The 21,606-nt window shown below is 40.8% G+C and overlaps 1 protein-coding gene across 1 annotated transcript in view; it reads right to left on the bottom strand.

Moving 5' to 3' along the window:
* ITGA8 (integrin subunit alpha 8) overlaps nt 1-8,498 on the bottom strand; it is a 205,931-nt gene extending 197,433 nt beyond the window's left edge. The window contains exons 1-2 of the mRNA XM_074192923.1: nt 8,286-8,498; nt 7,443-7,576 (exon numbers count right to left, since the gene is read on the bottom strand). Of these exons, the coding sequence (XP_074049024.1) occupies nt 7,443-7,576; nt 8,286-8,455 (304 nt within the window). The 5' untranslated portion in view covers nt 8,456-8,498. The remainder of the gene's footprint in view (nt 1-7,442; nt 7,577-8,285) is intronic.
* Between the last annotated feature and the right edge of the window lie 13,108 nt (nt 8,499-21,606).

A 21,606-nucleotide genomic window follows, 5' to 3' on the forward strand; every position in this document is an offset into this window, starting at 1 on the left:
TTAAGACAAAAAAAACAAAAACAAAAACTCAAACAACCAAAGTTTGTAAATTAAGACCAGGCAAATTTGAACTATTTTTTTCTAAATGGGGGGGAGGATATTCCAAATTAGATGAATTTTAAATCCTAATGGCTCCCCCTTCCTCCTGCTGATTTTTTTATGTGGGACTTTGTGAATGGTTCCCAACTATACTGATCTTTATGTCTTATTATATTAATGAATCTACTAGGACTTATGATATACTAAGCAATATATTACATGCTGAGGGGGTACGAAAAAAGACAGAAATGAATTTTTCTTATCATTGTTTCTGTGCCTTGTCATTTTTTTTTAACATCATGGAATACCTCCAGTGTGCTTGCACTTTACTCAGAGTGCATAAATGATGTGACCTTTGATCTCTAAGCTTATGTATCAGTCAAGCACAATTTTTCTTTTTATCATTGTGGGAATTTGGTCTTTGGTGTTACCTATCTGACCTTGAGCACATCATTTACCTTTCATAGACTTCCATTTCCTTATCTGTAAAGGGAATTAGACTAGATGCCCACCCTTTTCCCTCTAGAAATATGATCTTATGAAAGCAGAGGGGAGGGATTTTGTTTTCCCTGAGCTTCTTTTGGTTGCCTGTGTTAGCATTCCTCCATCCTTCCTTGACCTCAAGTTGATTTCAGATGGGTTAGGAGAGGAAGAAGTAAACTTTAGTGGTGATTTTGAAGAGAACTGGTAGATGTTTCATAAAAGTTATTTCAAATATTGCAAAGAATATAGAAATCATAGATGAGAGTGGAAGAATAGATATAATGATGGTGTAATTGAAACAAAAGGAGACAGGCAGAAGGAAGATGAGAGAAGCACATTCTGGAACAGGGCAGGAAAATGACCTATTCTTGCATCTCCCATTCTACCATATGCTTTCCCAAAGTTCCCTTCTTTCCGGACTTGAAATTTATTTATGTGGAGTGGTTGAGATGTTGCATGCCTTTTGTGCTTGGTTTTACCTGTAGGAAGTAGAAAAGACAAAACACAGAAGTTTGGAGTGCTGAGGTCACACCATTGATGTACAGTGGATAAAGCCAAGCAACCTTTAACATGAAATAAAAATTAATGGTGACTGTTTGAGAAGGTCATTTTTAAAATGAAAAAGCAACTAAATTGGAACAGATTGAAGAACAGACTTATGAGCCAGGATCTGAACTGAATTACAAGCCAGTTTTTTCTTAGTGCTTAAACTGAGAGGTTTTAGTCGATTACTGCTACAGATCAGACAGAACCCAAGGGAGTGGAAAAAATGGTGATACTGTTTTTTTAAAGATGTCTGTTTTCAGGCATCAGAAAAGATACAGGTATGCCATCTGGCCCAACAGGTCTTTTGTTTTTCTTTTTTTCTTTTTAGTTTTTTTTTTTTTTTTTTTTTTGGCAAGGCAAATGGGATTAAGTGGCTTGCCCAAGGCCACACAGCTAGGTCATTATTAAGTGTCTGAGGTTGGATTTGAACTCAGGGACTCCTGACTCCAGGGCCAGTGCTCTATCCACTACGCCACCTAACAGCCCCCCAACAGGTCTTGAATAAGAAATTACTTCAGTCAATCAGAGGGAACAGTCAAGAGGGAGCTGCTGGAAAAAAAATGTTTCTTATCCATGTATAAGTACATTTACATGTATGTATATTATTACTTGGAACATCATGCTACATTATATGAATATGTGTGCATATATATTTTTTCTTTATTTCATGGGTTACCCTCAATAAAAAAATGTATCCCCAAATGTCCAGCCTATTAGTGAGGATTTTCTCTTTTCTTATCTAGGCAGGTTCTCAGACACTATATCTCTCTCTCATACTCAAAAACATCCTCAGAGAAAACCTTGTGTGGGAAGTGGTTGGAAGTAGGGAGAAAGAAAGGGTGAAAGAGAAACAGATCTGTCAAGAAATACCAAATAAGACTTGAGATGAACATGAACACACACACACACACACACACAAACACAAAATCAGCTAATAATTCCCCAACCACTTCCAAGTTAAAGTCTCTTTTTGAAAAACCCTTCTCAGGATTTGTATTTCCCTTCAATGCTTCCTTTAAGGATAATGCACTTAAGTTCATTTTAATCTGGTCACTTAAAAAAAAGAGGGGTGGGGAGAAGTTAAAGAAATCAACTATACAATTTTCGTAAGCCATGACCTGCTTCTAACAATGGCACTAAAGACTTCACCTGCAAAGGGACAGCTCTGCTCTCACTGTATAGAATAAATGTATTCTAGCAAAGTTGACTCTAATGTCTACAAACTGGAAAATTATTTTTACCATCCATTTTTATTCTAAGACTTCCCATTGAGAATCAGTTTCACCCTTAATCTTTTTGATGACTTCATCTACATCTCTTCTCAGCTCTTCTCTTCATTTGGTCCTATGAGTTCAATTCTCTATGCAGATGATTTCCCAATCTACAGATCCAACCCTCATCTTTCCTCCGATTAGCATGTATACTCCTTGAGATCCAGGACTGCTACATTTTTGTCTTTGAATCTATAATACCTGGCACATACTCAGATGTGTGATTGCATCTGTTTTTAGACTACCTAATAGGGAACTCCTAGCAATTCTATCTGTGACTTCAACTTTAAATTGCCCAGATTGCTGAAAGGTAAGTGGCTTACCCATGATCACTCATGTTATTATGTGTCAGATGTAATATTTAAACCCAGGTCTTCCTAATGCTAATATCCTATTTCCATTCATAATGCCTAGCTGCCCTAACACATGAATATGCTTTAATAAATTGTTGTTTTCAGTTCTGCCTTTTTGAGTTCCATCTTTCAGGGTCAAGAAAATAAGATAATAAGCATGTGTTAGGCAACAAGGTAGGTACTCCTGAGTTACAGACACCTAAGATAGGAATTTCAGGTGTATATCATTGGCCCATTCCTACCCACTAGAGGCCATGATGAAGAGCAACAAAGTTGTCTTTAGTCAATAGTACCCCCTGGTGGTATTGGTAAGAAATTTTCTCTTCCCCATCACTTCCTTTCTTCCCCTTGGGTGGTGATGAAGGATGGGGATAATATTTCTCCCTCTCCCTCTGCCTCTATGGATTTTTATTTCCTTTTATGCTCTGAGGGATTAAACTAAATTCCCATCCAAGTCTCACATTCTATGAAATCTATGAAAATTTTTACACCTACTTTCCCCCTTCAATTCCTATCAGTGTCCTTAAGACATTGACTCTTTTCTTATTATTTCTCATTCTCCTCTCCTATCCTCAATTCATTTATGTGCCCACATACTATAATGATAAGCATTGTTATAAGATAATAAGAGTAGAGTGGTGATGATGATGATAATGATGATGATGATGATAGTTTGTCCTTCATTCTCAAAGAAGTTCATATCAAGGAAGTGATGCCAGGATAAATATATGAATTGGTTTGAGTGAGGAAGTGCTATGCTAAATCATCAGCTTTACTTTCTTCTCCAAAGACACCCAGGACCAGTGCCGGATATGAATCAGAATGACTGGAGATGGCCCTGGATGCGAGGCAGTCAGGGCTAAGTGACCTGCCTAAGTTCACACAGCTGAGGATGGAATTCGAACTCCTATGCTCCTTACTCCTTGGAGTAACCAAGGCTAGTTGTCTATCCACTGAGAACAGCAGAGTGTGGCTCAGTGGAAAGAGTACCACAGCTGATGTGTGGGTTGGTGGATTTCAGTCCTAATTCTGCCATTTGGTGTCTTTGTGAATGTTGCAGATTTCTTGACCTCTTTGGATTTCCTCACATATCTGAAATGAGAGATCTGACTCATATGAACTGGAAGATCCCCTCCAATTCTAAATCTGCTATCCTATGAATTCAAGCAGGGAAAAAAAGTCACAGTTCTGAAATTAAATTATCCATTGGCCTTTGAAAGTATACACATTTTCTCTTTCAATATGCATATATGTCTCTGTCCCTTTCTCATCCTTCTCTAATTAAAACTGCATTTTTGTCAGATCAGTGATCAAGAAACTTCATTTACTTGTATTGTCTCTTTGTCATATAACTGCTCTTGAAATAATGTTGTTTTCTACCAATTTTTATTGTAGATGTGCCGTGTTTCAGTGACATAGTATGAACTGATTAGATTTTTGTGGTCTAACCTGAGACCAAAAACTGTAAAAAAAGACCAAAAAGCTGATGACAATCTATGGGAAAATGAGTTTCTGGTTCCAAACAGTCAATCCACAAAAGAAGTTTGGGAATAGAACCCTTTCTTAATTTAAGAACTACTTATATTTATACACATTTCTCAAGTCTCAAGTTCTCAATCTGTGCTCTATTCACATTTTGAAACAAGATTGTTATTACAATGATTAATGAGAAATGGATTCAATTATAACTCCTCTGGGTAACAGATATTTATTGTCTCTGTAGCTAAAGAAGTTCATGCTAGAGGCAGATGTATGACTTGGGATATGAAAGTAACTCTCCATCTGAATTCTCACTTTAGGATGACAATTGTGATATATGTTATTTCTTAGTAAATCAAAATCTTTCCTAAATTGCATATGATTATTTTTCTTTGAAAAAAGTTATATTACTGATCATTGCATCTTCGTTATTACTAGATTTAAGTCTAAAGTACTTTTATTAAAATATAAATTTTGTTATATTACTTTTTGGATGAGACCTTCAACTTTATTCTATTAAAATGTTTCAATTTGCTGATTGAGAAAGATCATTCCTAAAGCTGAGATCAGTAACTGGGGAATCTTTCAAAGTCCTGTTAAAACTATTACAGCAGGGAAAACATTTCCCGTACCAATGAAAGTAATTAGACTTTAATTTCCCAATGTCCATCTTTTAAATGAAAACTTGGAACAAATGGCATGAAGACACCTGCAGCATTTAATAAAAATGAAAATTGAGGCCTTACAGTATAAAATAGTTCACAAGCAATCCTCAAAAGAAAATAAATAAATCAATACATCCTTAAAAACAGCAAAAAAACTGATGAATTCAGATAAGCATGAGAAGGGATATGAACTGATGCAAAAACCTGGTAGATAATACATACAACACAATAACAAAGGAATGGATTTAGGGGACACACACACACACAAAACACTTAATTTTGTTAATGGTCACTGGCAATCATAATGATCAGGCTCATCCTAAAAGAGATGAGGAAACACTCCTCCCTTTTTTGAAGAAGTAGGGGACTATGAGTCTATGACATTCCAGATCCTCTCAAATCTGATTTATATATTTATTTATTTATTATTTTTGCTGTTTGTTTTTTTGCTTTTCTTATTCTTTGGTATAAAGAATGGTTTCTTAGGTAGGGAAGGAGCATATATGCAAATTGAAGTGATACTACTAGAGGAATACCTTCAAAGAATTCAGAGATAAAGGCTAAGAACCAATTTATACAAACAATAGCAACTCTCTTTCCCAAATTCTTCTAAAATTAGAAACCAAGGAAGTTTCTCTTATTGGAGAAGAGCTAAAGAGATTACAGTGTATAAATTTAAGGAGATATTATTTTGCAATGAGAAAAGAAGAAATGCACACTTTCAGAAGAACCTAGGAAGACCCTGTGAACTAATGCAGAGAAAAGTGAGAACTAGAACAAATATTTTAATGACAACAAAAATATTTTTCAAAAAACTTTGAAAGACTTAAGAATTCTAACTGTGCTCTGTTGCTCAAAAGGATGAAAATCAAATACATCAATCACTTTCTGCTAGAAATATGATTGACTTAAAATAGAGAGTCATATATTACCTATTTTGGAGAATTTTCTTTACTAGATTATACATCTTTTTTTCTTTTAGGCTTTTTTACAAGGCAAACAGGTCCGAATCTGAACCCAGGCACTCCTGACTCCAGGGCCGGTGCTTTATCCACTACGCCACCTAGCTGCCCCCTAGATTATACATTTTAAGAAGAGGGTTTTATTTTGGGGAAGGGATTGCTGTTCACCTGGGAAAGGATAAATCATAAGTGTACCTAGAAATAAATGCATTCAAAAGTTTTATTAAGTAAATGAACTTACAAAAAATTAAGAATTTAAATTTATACAACCTACATTTACAAATCTACAAGGTCAAACACTACTCAGACACCTTCCAGAGAACCTTCTATTTTAATAAAAAAGAGAAAGTTTTAATTAAGAAAAAAGATGTTTTATACATTTATTTCCTTTGTGGTTTTAATTTAAGATATTTCTACCAGGAGTTATTTCATCTTTTAAAATACCATGTACTGAAAAAAAGAAAATCTTAACTATACATTTATAAGTATGAAATTATATATTACTAATGTTCTTATACCTTGATGTCATGTAAATTTCAACTACACATGATTGTGGAGTTAGAATTGGAATCTCAAAGGTCACTTCATCCAATCCCTTGGTTTTATATATAGGGGAAAAAGGCTAGAAAGTGGGAATAACTTCCCTAAGGTTACACAAGAGAGAAGTGATAAGACAGAATTCAAATAAGCCCATTCTCCCTCCACTACACTCCCTCCACTATTTTCCCATTTTCCCATGATTTCAACAATTGAAAGCTAGGAGTCTTAGAATCAAATTTACAGAATGATCACAGGGATTATTAGGTGAGTGAATCACAAGGTATGTCAAATGATGCTCTTCTCAATGCAGGACTTCTCTCATATTTGGCAGATTTCAGAGAAAAAAAGGTAGGTGCGTGCTATCTAATGATGTAAGGTTTCTGTATTCCTAAAAATTTGCCCTACATAAATTAAAACATTCAGTCAAAAAAGCACTGGGTTTAAATTATTTTCTCAGGACATAAAGAGGAAAACACCACAGAAAACAGAACCAGCCTGAGTTGTTTAAAATGTATTTTCCTTTTAATTAAATAAGAAACAGCTGTCTGGGGATTTTGGAAACGAATGTAATCCATCCACACTCTGACTGTACTAGTTTGCATCCAGTGTCCAATATTTTGAAAGAAAATTCCTACTTTCTGTAAGGAATTAAATGGCAACATGAAGGAAAGACTCAGTCTGTAACAACTAAGATTTGCCCTGGGAGTTGGGACAGTGGAGGCTTGCAGAATCCCTCCCGCTCCCAGATTTGTGGTTAGGAATAAACCAAGTTCTCTTGCCAAAGCTGTTGTATAACAATTGTGCTTTTTCTGGAGCATACCCTCGCTGGTCCCAGGACAGTGGGGGAAACTACAACTACTGGGCTAAGTTCAAATCCTCAAGGTCATGATTTGATTAGCTCTCTGGAGCCCACTAAACACCCCTCAACCCATAGCCTCAGACATGCATGCCTGGAAGAATTGGCTTTTCTTGGGATCTGACTGTCCTGATAGATCAAACAAGTCAGAGTTCGAGAAGAATCTGATTTTGATTATCGTGGTGGCTGGCGCAAATGGTGACTTGGAATTAATACTTAGTTAATTAATGGGAAAAAATATTACTTACTGGTAGTGTCAAACGGGATCTGCTTACACTGAACATCCCCAGTGGCTGGCCAGGGGCAGTAATAGACAGCGCCACCTTCCACTATGTCCGGCTGGCTAGTGTTGGCTTTGGGAGCTCCCACCAAGATACTCACTCTGCAAAACATTGGAATTAAAGGTAAGATCTTGGGCACGCGAGAGTCGAGAAACGAAATACCTACACTCCTGAGATCCTAGATTTAAAAAAAAGTTCTTAGTGTTTGTGTGTGGGGGAGCGATGAAAATCTTAAGTGACCAATTCTCCTTTGACTGAACTATCTCTGCATCGGGAAACATTGGAGTTTGGGGGCTGAGGGTCGGGGGGGAGTCCCTGGGATAGAGCTGTTTGGATACGAACCCTCTAGGTGAGATGAAAGGATCAAGCACAGCTGCTTAGCGCGCACAGAGTCGCCCTATGATCTCGGTCCCCCCAACATTCCCTAAACCTACTTCCCGGCAATGCGTAAACAGGCAGCAGAAGTGGCTTTTCATGGGGAAGGTTTGTGTTTGGCTTTGTTCGGTCCAGTGCTCTGTCATCTCATTAGTGCGATGGAGAAGGCTTGATCCACGGGACCTCTCCGAGGGGTAGGGCTCCGGCAGAGGTGTCTCTCTCTGCTTTCCGGCAGACCCACAGTTACGCAAAGGGACTGATGCTTGCGCTTTGGGTGTCGGGCCATGGGAAGGGAAGGGAAGGGGCAGCGAGGATCCGGACTTTCGGCTTCCTTGTGATGTGAGGGTGCTAGAGGTGGGCATCCCCCGGGGAGAGGCCGGAGGAGGGTTGAGCGGAGGTGCCCGGGGCGCACGGGGGACGGGGAGGATGACTTACGTCCGCGGGTCAGGTAGGTGGAAGTCCACGGCGTAGCCGAAGTAGCTGCCCCGGGGCCCGCTGTACACGGTCAGCTTGTCCACGTCCAGGTTGAACGCCCGGGAGGCGGGCCAGCAGAGCATCCCCAGGGCTGCCCACCAGCCCCAGAGGGGAGCCCTGCCCCGAGCCATCTCCGGGCCGCCTCTTGCCCTCCACCCAACTCAGCCCGAGCCCCGAGCGGGTGCGGACGGAGGGCGAGGAGGAGGAGGAAGAGGAGGAGGAGGAGGAGGAGGAGGAGGAGGAGGAGGAGGAGGAGGAGGAGGGGGGGGGGGGAGGAGGACGAGGAGGAGGAGGAGGGGGAGGAGGGCGCACGCAGCCCCGCGCGCCCCGGCCGAAGCCCGTCCGGCGGAGGAGGGCAGCCGGGCCCGGAGAGCGGGGCGGCCAGGGGCTGACCGGCGGGGACAAGCGCGCGGCTGCTCTGCGCCTGCATCCCGGCCCGGACTCCTCTCCCCTCCTCCCCCGCCCCTCCCTCCCCTCCCCCGGCTGCCTCTGGGCCGCGGCGGCTGGTGGAAGGTAGCGGCGGGCGGGCGGGGGGCCTGGCTTCGGGCGGGCGGGGGGCTTGGCTTCGGGCGGGCGGGGGGGGCTTGGCTTCGGGCGGGCGGGGGGGGCTCGGGCGGGCGGGGGGCCTGGCTTCAGGCACCCGACCCGGGAGCGCACGGCGAGCTCTCGGCCGCTCTCTGGCGGCCGCGCTGGGCAGCCGGAGCCTGTGGATGCCCCCCTCCCAGCACCGGAGCCCGCCCCTGCCCTTGCCACCTGGTGGGCACCCAGGCGCTCCTCCCACGGAAGGGGAGTTTGGGGTATCTGGGCATCTCCTGGGCTGGGGAGGGCAGCTAGGTGGTGCAGTGGTTAGCGCTGACCTTGGATCAGGAGGATGGAAGTTCGAATCAGGCCTCAGACACTTGATATGTACTGGCTGTGTGACCTTGGGCTTGTCACTTTACCCTAAAGACCTCGCATGCAGGGCTATCTCCAATCCTCCTGATTCGTATCTGGCCACTGGATGTAAATGATTCTGGAGAAGAAAGTGAGGCTGGTGACTTAGCATTGCCCCCCTCCCCCCACTCAAATTTATGTGCTTGTCATGACATCACCTTCCTGATGTCATGTTCTTCGTTGAAAATGGAAGCCAGACACCATCATTATCCTGGGCTGGGGGCTACTTGGCATCTCCTGAACAAGAGGTAGCTGTCCATCGCCGTGCCTCAAACTTTCCACCCAAAATATCTTTTGGCAGGAATTTTGCTCATTTTCCCTGAAGCAAAGGATTTGGAAAGCCTGGCCCTACCCTGTGAAGGGATCCGTTTTTTCCCCTTCATCCCCTTTCCCTCCCCCCCCTTACCTTGAATTAATTTCTAAATCCTGAGACAGAGGAGTTGGCACAGTGGAAGTACCAGAAAAGGAGAGGCGGTATTAAAATCCTCTCTCTTATATAATAGCCATGACTCTAGGTCTCAGTTTCTTCATCTGTCAGATAAGGGATTGGTTGGAGTCGATGGTCTCAGAAGTCCATTCCAGCTCAGGGGCTTAGATAGGGGGCAGGGATCTTTGTGACTTTGGTCAAGCAATTTCACATCTCCAAGCCTCAATTTCCTCATCTGTAAAATGAATGATTTAGATTAGGGCTTTAAAATTCCTTTGAGTTCTGTGGCCTGAGATTCCATTCTGTGTCTTCTGTGTTTGAATAGAGGAAGATGGGGAAAAGTATGTGCCATGATGTCTGTCTTCAAGAAAAAAAAAGGCTAGACTACTCATAATTAGCACCCAATTAAGGGAGAAGGTGGGGCTGCCGGCAGAGGTGCCCAATAAAAAATTCAGAGAAAAGAGAGCTTGCTGTCAGGGGAATTCTCTGAAAAAACCCTCTTGGAGAAAGTTGGAAATGTGCTGGGCTGTAGTTAGAATTTGCATAAGTAGGTTTGGTTTAGGAAAACTTGATGAACATTGTGGAAAAGGTCAGAACCTCAAATGAGTCTAATTGTGGAGGGAAATGCCAAGAATGGTGCAGCTGGAGAAGACTGGGGAAGGAAGAGTGGAAATTAATTAAAACAGAGGGGGAGGGGGAATTGAGAATTTCCTAACTCTTAAGAGGAGCAGTTAGGTGGTTCAATGGGCTTGGAGTCAGGAGTATGGAAGTTCAAATTCAGCCTCAAACACTTAGTAACTGTATGACCTTGGGCAAGTCACTTACTATCAAATGCCTCTAATCCAAGACCATCTCCAGTCATCCTGATCCGTATCTGGCTACTGGACCCAGATGGCCCTGGAGGAGAAAGAGAGACTGGTGACTTAGCACTGTCCCCCTCACCCCAATCCTAATCAAGTGTTTGTGCTGGCCTCTTACTGATGTTATGGTCTTCTTCAAGCACGAAGGACAAACATCAATCAGGCAGACTCTGGACTGGTTCTATCTCTTTTAATCAGCAACAGTTACATTTAGACAGTACATTTAGGATTACACACTGTTCTCCTAACCCTAACTTTGTCAGTTTGGTAGTATAATTCTGATTTTACAGTGAGGCTAACAGTCTTGTCCATGGGTGCAAAGCTAGTGTGTGACACAAAGTAATTGGAATCTGCATCTTCTGCTTCCAGGATCTGGGAGTCTTCCATTGTACCCTGCTATCTCTCAAAAGCCTGAGACCAGATTGTGGAGGACTTTGAAAGTCTGGCAAAGGATCATTATTTTCATATTGGCAAAGATTTACAGACAGAACAGCCAGCTCTAGAAGGTTCTTGAGCAGCTGTAAACAAGAGACTGGTTTGGCTATTTTACTCAGGGGTAAAGGCCCCAGGAGTTCCATCAGAGAGGTTTCTAAATTATAGGCATGAAATAAGGGACTGAGCTGGGTTAATGGTCCTGAAAATGGAGAAGGGATGAACCCGAGAGATATTTCAAAAGGAGGAAAAAAATGTATCTTGACTAGAGGTTAAATCTAAGAACCAAAAGGCAGGAAGCCAGAGATAGTTTTCAGACTTCTAAACTGGAGGTGTCATTGGTAAGCTCACCAATGATAATGGACTGATTGGTAAAGGAGACAAGAGTTAAGTCCTGGACAATGATGAGTTTAGTTTTGAATTTGTTGAACTTGGCATGATAGAAACACCAGGTAGCCATCCAAGAGGCAGTTTGAAATTAAAAAAAAAAAAAACCCAAACAACACCCCCCCCCCACCTTACTGTAGATGAGAGGTCAGATCACAGAATCAAAGATTTACAACTGGAAGGGACCTCAGAAGTCATTTCATCCAGCACCCTCATTTCACAGAAGAGGAAACTGAGACCCAGGGAGTTTAAGTGATTTGCTCAAAGTCACACAGGCAAGTGGGGTTGAACCCTCATTTGCAGACACCCCAATCACTTTGGCTTTAGTTTGGCTGATTATTTGCTTGCTGATCATGAATGAAGTAGCTCTCCAAAGAAAGTTTAAATTCTTATTCCCAGTCATTTCTCAAAAGAGTTTATGTTTTGATCTAAATTAAATGCTTAGCCTTTTGCCTTTCTTTAGAAATTCTTCATCAGTAGAGGCACTAAAATAGAAATAAAACGATCCTAAGGATTATGAAAAGTAATAGATAACATGGACAATCTGCAAATTGTTCAGTCTTTCACTGAGTAATAAAAAGAAGACCATTTAAGCCTTTGCCCAAGTCTAGGGTTTCAAAAATGCAGTGGCTGTTACCAGAGGTCAATCTGCCATAGGTATTAATTTTGAGTTTTCCATAGTAACCTTCAATCAAAAAATCTTAATGGAACACACACTGAAAAAAGATGAACAAATTAGCTTATATAAGACTGAGATTTCCAAAGAATTCTCCCAACAATTCATCCTATGAGGCAGGTGGTACAATTATTGACTCCATTTTACAGATTCACCTTAAGGCTTGGAATAGTACTTGTCCATAAATACAAACATAGATCCCAAAGGAGGCAGGAAGCAAATTTAGGTCTCCTGATTCCAAACTTGCGATCTGCCAGTTATTTGGTTGGAAGCTTACATGTAACCAAGTTAGAATTAGGAGGAAAACCTTGCCTCTGATGGGCCCTGATTCTAGAATGCTAAAATTGAAATGAGTCCTCTTCCAGGTAGATGTTAAGTATAGAATGAGAGATTCCTAACCAGGTGAAAGAAAATAACCATGACCCCCCTTTTCTTTCACAAAACAAGAGATGCATATGGTAACCCAGAGATAGATTTTAGGCAATGAGAATGAGTCTTATCACACATTCATTAGATATGTTAGCATGTTGTCTGGCAGCCTCAGAACAGTTTGGATTTTTAAAACATCAGACCATAGGACCTTAAAACTAGAAGGAATCTGAGATCAACCCTCTTATTTTATATATAGCAAAGCTGAGACCCAGAAAGTTTTGGTAGACTTGGGATCATAGGAATGTAAGACCTAAACATGGCAGGGACTTGATGGATCACTTTTTCCAACCCTGTCATTTTACAAAACTGAGGTTCAGTCCAGGCATACCCAACATTATATAGTATGGAGAAGAGCTAGAATTTGAAATAGAAAGACCTCTGGCCCACTTCACCTGTTTTACCTGGACACATTTCATCGCAGGGGATAATTGTAGCTCTCTGGGGGCAGGTGAAGGAACAGCAGGTGGCTCCATTTAATTAGTATATACTTATCTATATGCTTGATGGGAACTCTCAATTGGTGAACTGGGAACTCTGAATATGTCAGTTGGAAACCACAGTGGTTATAATAGTTACAAAACATTTCATTCAATTAGGTGCTAAAAATGGTTTTTTATAATCATAAGTCAAAAATAACCTCTCCTGTGCTGGCTACCTTCCTCAAGCTCTTGTCTTTTCTCTCTCTCCTTCACTGATAAAGTTTTAGGATGATGAGTTGGCTCCCATCCTCTTTACTTACTCAAGTATTCTTTCATAAGATCATAGATTGCCATTGAGAAGCATTCCCTATTGCCCATTGCATGATGAAATGCAACCTCCAGTCTAACATTTAAGGCTCTACAAATACCTTTTCAGTCTTCCATATTCTACATTCTGACTCAACTAAACTTTTTAGGAATTCCAACAATTTTATCCTGTATATTGTTGGTTTAGGGTCAAAAGAGACTCTTTCCTCTTCTGGGTCTATCAACATCCTTTTCTTCCCTTAGGTCCCACTGAGATGTCATGAAATCTTTTCTGATCCTTTACTTTATCCTACCTCCCTCTGGCCCCATTCCCTAGCTTAATATATCTCCCCCTTCAAATTTTCTTTGATTATTTTGCTGAATCTCTCTTCCATCCTTATCAAAGTATAACTTTAGCAAACTAACTTGTTTATAAGTCTTATCTCTCCTATTAGCTCGAAATTAGGTATGTTTCTTTTTAAAAAAAATTGGTAAGTAGCATAATATTCATTTGTTAAATTAAATTAGGCTTTCACCCTTTTGATTTACCTTTGTGTCCTTTTGGAAGCCATCATTGGTATGCTGCTACAAATCTCTACTTGCATGTCCCATAGGTATCTTAACCTCATATGTAGAAAAAATGGTCCCATTATCTTTCCTCTTCCCAACTAGAATCTACTTCCATTTATCATTGTCTGTGTGTGTGTGTACAGTGTCCACTATGTGACATAATATATATTATGTCACATAGTAAACAATGGAAAGGTGTCCCATGATTATTTGCTTTATCACAACAGGAGGCGTAAAAACTTGGTGAACTTTCCAAGGATATCCAGTTATGAAAAGAGGCTTCATGGTAGCCTGATGTATTCCCAGGTAGGGAAATAAAAGTAACCAGTCACTCTTTGACCTCCCTGGGAGACCATAAATCTGGGAGAGTAGTAAATTCTCATGGAGACCTGGAAAAAAGAGGGGGGGAGTATTGATTGCAAAGAAAGGTTGCATCTGAGTAGGTGACTTGGACCTTACCCAATCTTTGAGTGAGTTCTGGGGCATGGTGAGCCCTTAGGAATTGGAACAGACAGATAGACAGTGACCATTCCTTGATTAAGGCATGCCGGTTGAGGAGTTTGACATATTAGGGTTTGGCTAGAATTGATTTATTTGTCAGTAAGGAAAAGTTCAAATTGTTTGGAAAGAGCGTGTGTTTGATACTGAGAAAGGTATATTTGTTTCTTTCTTTCTCACACAGTAAAATATACACACTAAAAAGGAAAAAAATAACCCTAACTCAAAAGACCAAACAGATTTGGTTTAGACTTTCTAAAAATAAATAAGTAAAATAGTGTCAGAAAAAAATTCACCTTTGGGTTGCAGCCATGTACAAAGCAGTTAAAAATAGAGGAGTTTTGCAACATTTAACCAGTTAGGATACTCTTTGTTGATGGAAGCAGTGGGATGTAGAGGTAAAGTCAAAGAATCTGAATTGTGCCTAGCTATGCTATAGTTAGAATGTGGGAGGATCACTTCATTTTACTGGGCCTCAGTTTCTTCATTTGTAAAATGAAGAATTAGACTAGATTAGGGATCTGTGAACTTTTCTTTATATTTTGATAACTATTTCAATATAATTGATTTCCTTCAAGATCGTTTATATCTTATTTTTTATATTTAGTAACAATATTCTTAGAAGGGGTTCCATCAGATATTGCCAAAGGAGTCTGTGATGCTAAGGACTAGAAGTCCTTCTAGTCATTGGACCTGAACATCTTTAAAATCCCTTCCCAAACTAAATCCTATAATTCTGACACCAAATGCATAGCTCAGTCATAGATTACTAAGATGCCTCTAGCTGCTTCAGTGGATAAAGCATCAGATCTGGAGTAGGAAAGACCTGAATCCAAATCCAATCTCAGATACTTAGTAGTTTTGTGACCCTGGTCAAGTCACCTAATCTCTATTTGTCTTGATGATGTTTGTACTTTGTTCTCAAAGAAGACCATGACATCAGGGAGGTGATGCCATGACAAGCATGTGACTTAAACTTGAGTGAGGGGGCGCTGTGCTAAGTCACCAGCCTCATTTTCTCCTCCAGAACCATCTGGATCCAGGGGCCAGATATGAATCAGGACTAATAGAGATGATCCCAGATGCAAGGCAATTAGGGTAAAATGACTTGTTCAAGGCTGCACATCTAATCAAAGACAAGTGCCTGAGGGTGGATTTGAACTCCTGGCCTAATCTTAATTCACTGAAGAAGGAAAATGCAAACCACTCCAGTGTCTTTGCCAAGAAAACCCAATGGATATATGGTTCACAGGGTCACAAAGAGTGGAACGTGACTAAATAACAATACTGTATTTTAGTCTATCTCTTCAGGTGACCAAAATCTGGAATAATAGGAGTTTGGGAATCAGAGGATTCAGGTTTGAATTGCAGCTCTCTCATTTTTGAACTATGTGACCTTGGATAAATGACTTTATCTCTGTGGATCTTGATTTCTTTGATTATAAAAGGAAGGCTATGGTTGGGGCAAACTCAAAAGACCTTTCCAGTTCTGTATTTATGATCCTATGAATTACAAGCTGAAAGCTTTCGAAAGTGCTATTTAAACCATTTATAAAATACTCCAAGGGGAGAAACTCTTGAAAATTCTAATCAACTCCTCAAAAAGGAATGCACATCAAGATGGAAGACTATTTGAAAGCCATTCTTGTCCCAACCCCAGGTAATATGATATGACTTCAGCCTTTTCAAACTAAACACAACCCCCCCCAACCCCATCCCCTTCACTGCAATCCTTATAATAACTGATGAGTTCAAACTGATGAGTTAAACTTCTCCAGAGGAGAGCAGTGTTTCAATCAGTCAAAGGCCCCTGTGTTACGACAGACTCCCATCTGCACATTTACCCTTCTTAGTCCCTGGAGGGTGTCTCTCATCATTGTAAATCCATTTTTTTTTTCTTTTTGATGATTTTGTTTGTAATTCTCTTTTATGATTTCCCTTCATGATTTTATTAACCACTTTTAAGTTAAAAATGCTTCAGTAGTTGGGCCTTTTATTGGCAGACAGTCCGGCACTACCAACAGTTGGTTTAGCTAAAGGAAAGTTCCCATTAGTCAGAACCAGACTCAAATCTGTTCTCTTTTTAGGAAGGGGCTTGTTAAGTCACTCTTAAAAAAATTCCTTTGGGGGAAGGTTCCTGGCCAAGGAGGTACTGATATTTAGGGATCATTCTGAACTCAGGATTTTAGAGAGTTAAACCTGCATTCTTAGGGTCTTAAATAATCTGTGACTTTTAAGTAAAGGGCATACTGTTGGTTAAAATTCAGAACTTGAAGAACTATGGGGGTGTCTCGCTCTGCCCTCTAGTGGTGTGATAATCCTTGGGAAACTGAGAATAACAAAGTTAAACTTTGATGGAATTTTCCATCAAAAAAAAATTCTTAACTGCAAAAGAGAAGTTTTTTAAAGGTGATGACACAGGATTTAATCTAGATCTTAAAAAAAGAAACAGGAAATGATGGACACCTCAAAGTAGATTCTATTTGGCCTTCAAAAACAACTGTTAATAGCTTCCCCTTCTTAAAGAAGAATCTAAACTTTTCATTGACTTAGGTCAATTTAGTTCAACATCAACTGATTCTATAGGTAGTACAGGTCTTCTATATTGCATAGCCCCATCCTGCCCCCGCCCCCATTACCTTGCCTATGTCTCAACTTCCTGGTGTTCTCTCTTATCTTTCTACTTTCCCTATTTTTTTTTTTTTAGGTTTTTGCAAGGCAATGGGATTAAGTGGCTTGCCCAAGGCCACACAGCTAGGTAATTATTAAGTGTCTGAGGCCGGATTTGAACCCAGGTCCTCCTGACTCCAGGGCCGGTGATCTATCCACTGTGCCACCTAGCCGCCCCCAACTTTCCCTTTTCAATGTGTATAGTTAAATGAGAATTTGTTTGGAAATGTATTTCAGGGAAAGGTAAACCTGGGGGTAGAGTGGGAGGAAGCCCTTCCTAGAGCATGTCAAAAGGTGGACAATTTATCAGTCTACAACTTTCCACTGCTACAGATTTGACTGATTAGAGCTACTTTGGAATGTAGCCATCCTCCTGCTTTCATCCAAGCCACTGCCACGTTCGTCTTGAGATACTTTCTTGTCTTTGTTCTGGGATAGTTCTCTTGACCTCCTAAACTCTTGGTAATAAATAACCTTTTCCTGTTATGTGTCTTACAACCTCAATTATTCTCATTTGTTCAATAGCGTCTGACTCTTCATGATTCCATTTTGGATTTTCTTGTTAAAGACACTGAAGCGGTTTGTCATTTCCTTCACCAATTCATTTTGCATAGACCGGGAAACAGGATTAAGTGACTTGCCCAGGGTCACTAGCTAGTAAGTATCTAAGGCTGGATTTGAACTCACCAAGATAAATCTTCTGACTCCAGACCCAAAGTATTCATTGTGCTGCCTAAAAATCCTTTCATTTCACTACATGTCTGCTTTGTGTGTGGTACTGTTCTGGGTTCAATAAGATTAGTAAAATCTAGCCCCTACTCGGAAAAAGTTCATTATCTAGTTCTTAATTGGCCTATTTCAAGGTAAAGAAAATGCCAATGAAAGCAAACTATAGGTGGATTTTTTTAAAGAGAGTTTATTGTATTTCCCTTGGACTGACTGCAAATTTTTTCATCAACCCAGATCACATTGACCATTATTTGCTTTTCTGGCTTATCTCTAATAAAGCATCTTATTCTCGAATAGATTAGTGTTGGGTCTTCAGGTAGGAAGATCTGAGTTGAAATCTGGCCTCATACACTTGTCAATTGTATGGCTCAAGACAAATTGTTTAACCACTACTTCCCTCAGTTTCCTCATCTGTAAAATGAGTATAATAATAGCAACTTCCTCCCAGAATTATTGACAGGATCATATAAGATAACACAGTATCTGACACACTAATTAAATTTTAGATATTATTATCATTATTATTGATAATAGAATCCACTTCACAGAGCTGCTTAGCACAGTGCCTGATCCTTGGCAAATAATTGCTTGAGTTAATAAGAGTTAATAACTGCTATCTTCCTCTCCTTTTCCTTTTACAAGGATAATTTTTAAACAAGAATTATCTTCAATTCTTTTTTTAAAGTTTTTGCAAGGCAATGGGGTTCAGTGGCTTGCCCAGCTAGGTCATTATTAAGTGTCTGAGGCCAGATTTGGACTCTGGGACTCCTGACTCCAGGGCCGGTGTTCTATCCACTGTGCCACCTAGCCACCCCATCTTCAATTCTTAAACAATATAGACAAGTGAACTCAATCATTATCCATTCCATGTTACTTTCATGGATTTGACTGATTCATCTTTCCTAGGGAAGAAGGAATGATGCTCAGGTGCCATACCTTTCTGATACATTACCATTATATCATCTTTGTCCTGAAAAGATAAGAGTGTTTCTGATTTGCATGAAAGTCATTTGTTTTCATAATATACTTTTGATGGGATATTTGTCCTGTGGAATTCATTTGAGGTGCTGGGTCATGTTGAGAAATTCAGTAGCTTATTAAGCCACACTTACTCTTTAAACCAAATGACAACCCTCTGACCCAGCAATACCATTACTGGGTCTATATCCTGAAGAGATGGTGAAGAAGGATAAAAACATTACTTATACAAAAATATTTATAGCAGCTCTGTTTGTGGTGGCAAAGAATTGGAAATCAAGTAAATGTCCTTCAATTGGGGAATGGCTTAGCAAACTGTGGTATATGTATGTCATGGAACACTGTTGCTCTATTAGAAACCAGGAGGGATGGGAATTCAGGGAAGCCTGGAGGGATTTGCATGAACTGATGCTGAGTGAGATGAGCAGAACCAGAAAAACACTGTACACCCTAACAGCACATGGGAGTGATGTTCAACCTTGAAGGACTCACTCATTCCATCAGTGCAACAATTGGGAGCAATTTTGGGCTGTCTGCAAAGGAGAGTACCATCTGTATCCAGATAAGGAGCTGTGGAGTTTGAACAAAGTTCAAGGACTATCCCGTGCAATTTAGAAAAACACAGATATCTTATTGTCTGATCTCTAAGGATATGATTTCTCTCTCATCACACCCAATTTGGATCAAGGTACAACATGGAAACAAAGTAAAGACGGACAGATTGTTTTCTGTGGGGGGGAGGGAAGTAAGATTGGGGGGAAAATTGTAAAACTCAAATAATATCTTTAATAAAAATTAATTTAAAAAAATAAATAAAAAATAAACCAAATGACATATATCTGATATCAGAATATTTGGTCATCTGGATTACTTAGCCAAGCAAAGGATTATTAGTGATCTTCAGACAGATAAGGAAGATTGTGCTTTTGTCACATACCTATGAATTTGATGATTTTTGCTCCCTTAGTAGGAATTCACCAGTGTTTCTCCATTGTTAGAAGTCAACATAGTGAAGAGGTACTGGTTTGAAGTACATCCTTGCAAAGTGTCTGTATGATTTAGATTGACCTTCTTGGTTTTTATTATTTTGATTTATTAAAAAATATGTCCATTTCTCAAAGGCCTCCAGGCACATGTTTAAAAACAGGAAAATGACAAGTTAAATTGAAACCAACAGATGAAAGTTAACATTATCCTATAAAAATGAAAAAAAAATGCAAACAGCTCTTACTGGAAGGAGAGAAGTAAATTAAAAGGATTAGACTTTCTAAGGATCAGCAGTGAGGACTCTCCCAGAAGAGGGTTTACGATTATTGCAACAGCCCTTGAAAATGACTTGCTGATTGTTTTAATCAGAATTTCTCCCCTATCACTCTTGTCTACCCACATCTGATCAGGATTCCTCTATAATATCCTCAACAGAAAGTGTTCCAATCATCAGATGAAAGCTATAGTGATATTCATTGCCTTCTAAGGTAGCTAATTTCCTTTTGTACATTAATAATGAGAGATTTTTCATTTTTTTCTCGCACCAAATATTGTTTGGTTTATTCATCCTCCTCCTAATCACCATCCTCTACCAGCTCTACATCCACATGTAAGACCCTGCCACCCCCCAGGACCCTCAACTCCCACCCTCTCCCCACAGTATCACAAATTTCATTCTGTTGCCTATTCTAAGGGATCCCAATTGATGCCTGGGGAGAAACGGCCATTCTTAACTTATAATTCATTCTTGTGTTCTGTAGGAGTGGCCAAAAATGTTCCTAAGGAGGACAATCCATCTCTGCTCACAGCTCCTCGACAGCCTCAATTCATCCACTCCACAAATTAAATAAAAACTACTAATTTCCTACTATGTTCATTCTACTAAGAGCATGTTCTCTTTCTTCCCATATTTCCAATGCCCTCTCCCCCCAGCCCCTGCTCTCTCCAGTAACTTGTGTCCCATTCCTCCCTGCCCTCTCCCCCAAATAATTGAGATGAGGCCCTAGTGACATTCACGCTGATCTCATCTTTATTAGCGGTCTTTATATAGCGCCTCCCAAGGTTCCCCCTGCTCCTGGATCTGGAGGAAGCCTCAAGAGGTCTGTAGCACCGGGGACAGGTGGGAGAGGGCAAGAAGGCCAAATTATATAGCCTGAAGGAATGAGTGCAAGAGCCCTTCCCCCAGTTTCCCCCAAGTGGGGCACTCAGCAATGAAGAGGCCGGGCCAGGTGGTGGTGTGTGGCCTGTCAGTGTCTGCCTCCCCGTAAGAAACTAATACAAACCTGGGGAAATAAATAAAATTCCTAAGGGTCTGGAAAGATGCTGGGCTGCCTGTGTAGGAGAGGAGCCAGCTAGCTCTAAGGGGTAGCCAACCTATACCCTGGTTAGAGGTACCTCTCCCACCCAGAGGGAATGCATGAGCTTAGGAGCTGCCTTCCCCTAGACTACAGCATATGGGGAAGGGAAATAGGCGTGTCCTTGGCAAAAAGGAGAGGGCCCTTCTCTAGATTATTTACTCCTTGATCCTCTATAATCCCTGCTAGTCTCCCCCCTAGTCCATCCTATTCTAAATTGCTGTGGAATAGGGCACCTTCCTTTTTAATTTCCCTCCTTTAGGCCCCCTGCAGATTACAGTTGGGGAAAAAGGGTATCCCTGGGGTTATATATGCAGGAGGGTGCCTCCTAATTTCCACTTTCTTACTTTCTTAGTTCCTACACAAAGGAGATTGTTGGCCCTTCCAAACCCTCTGTCCCTCAGTCCCGGGCACCCTGAGGACAAGAGAGGTAGCTGTTTCTTACAAGCCTGCTCCCTGTTCCCTCCCTTTTACCGTCATATAGGGAGAAGCTTCCCCCCCACTTCTCCATCCCTAGCCTCCAGGCCTAGGACCACTGGAGAGGCCCCTAGTTTCCCATCCCGACCCATCAGGCCCAGAGCCCAATTCCTGGAGGAATGGGCGCCCCAACCCTCTCCCTCTCC

The sequence above is a fragment of the Macrotis lagotis genome, chromosome 7, assembly GCF_037893015.1.
Source record: "Macrotis lagotis isolate mMagLag1 chromosome 7, bilby.v1.9.chrom.fasta, whole genome shotgun sequence".
In the NCBI taxonomy this organism is placed as follows: Eukaryota; Metazoa; Chordata; class Mammalia; order Peramelemorphia; family Peramelidae; genus Macrotis; species Macrotis lagotis.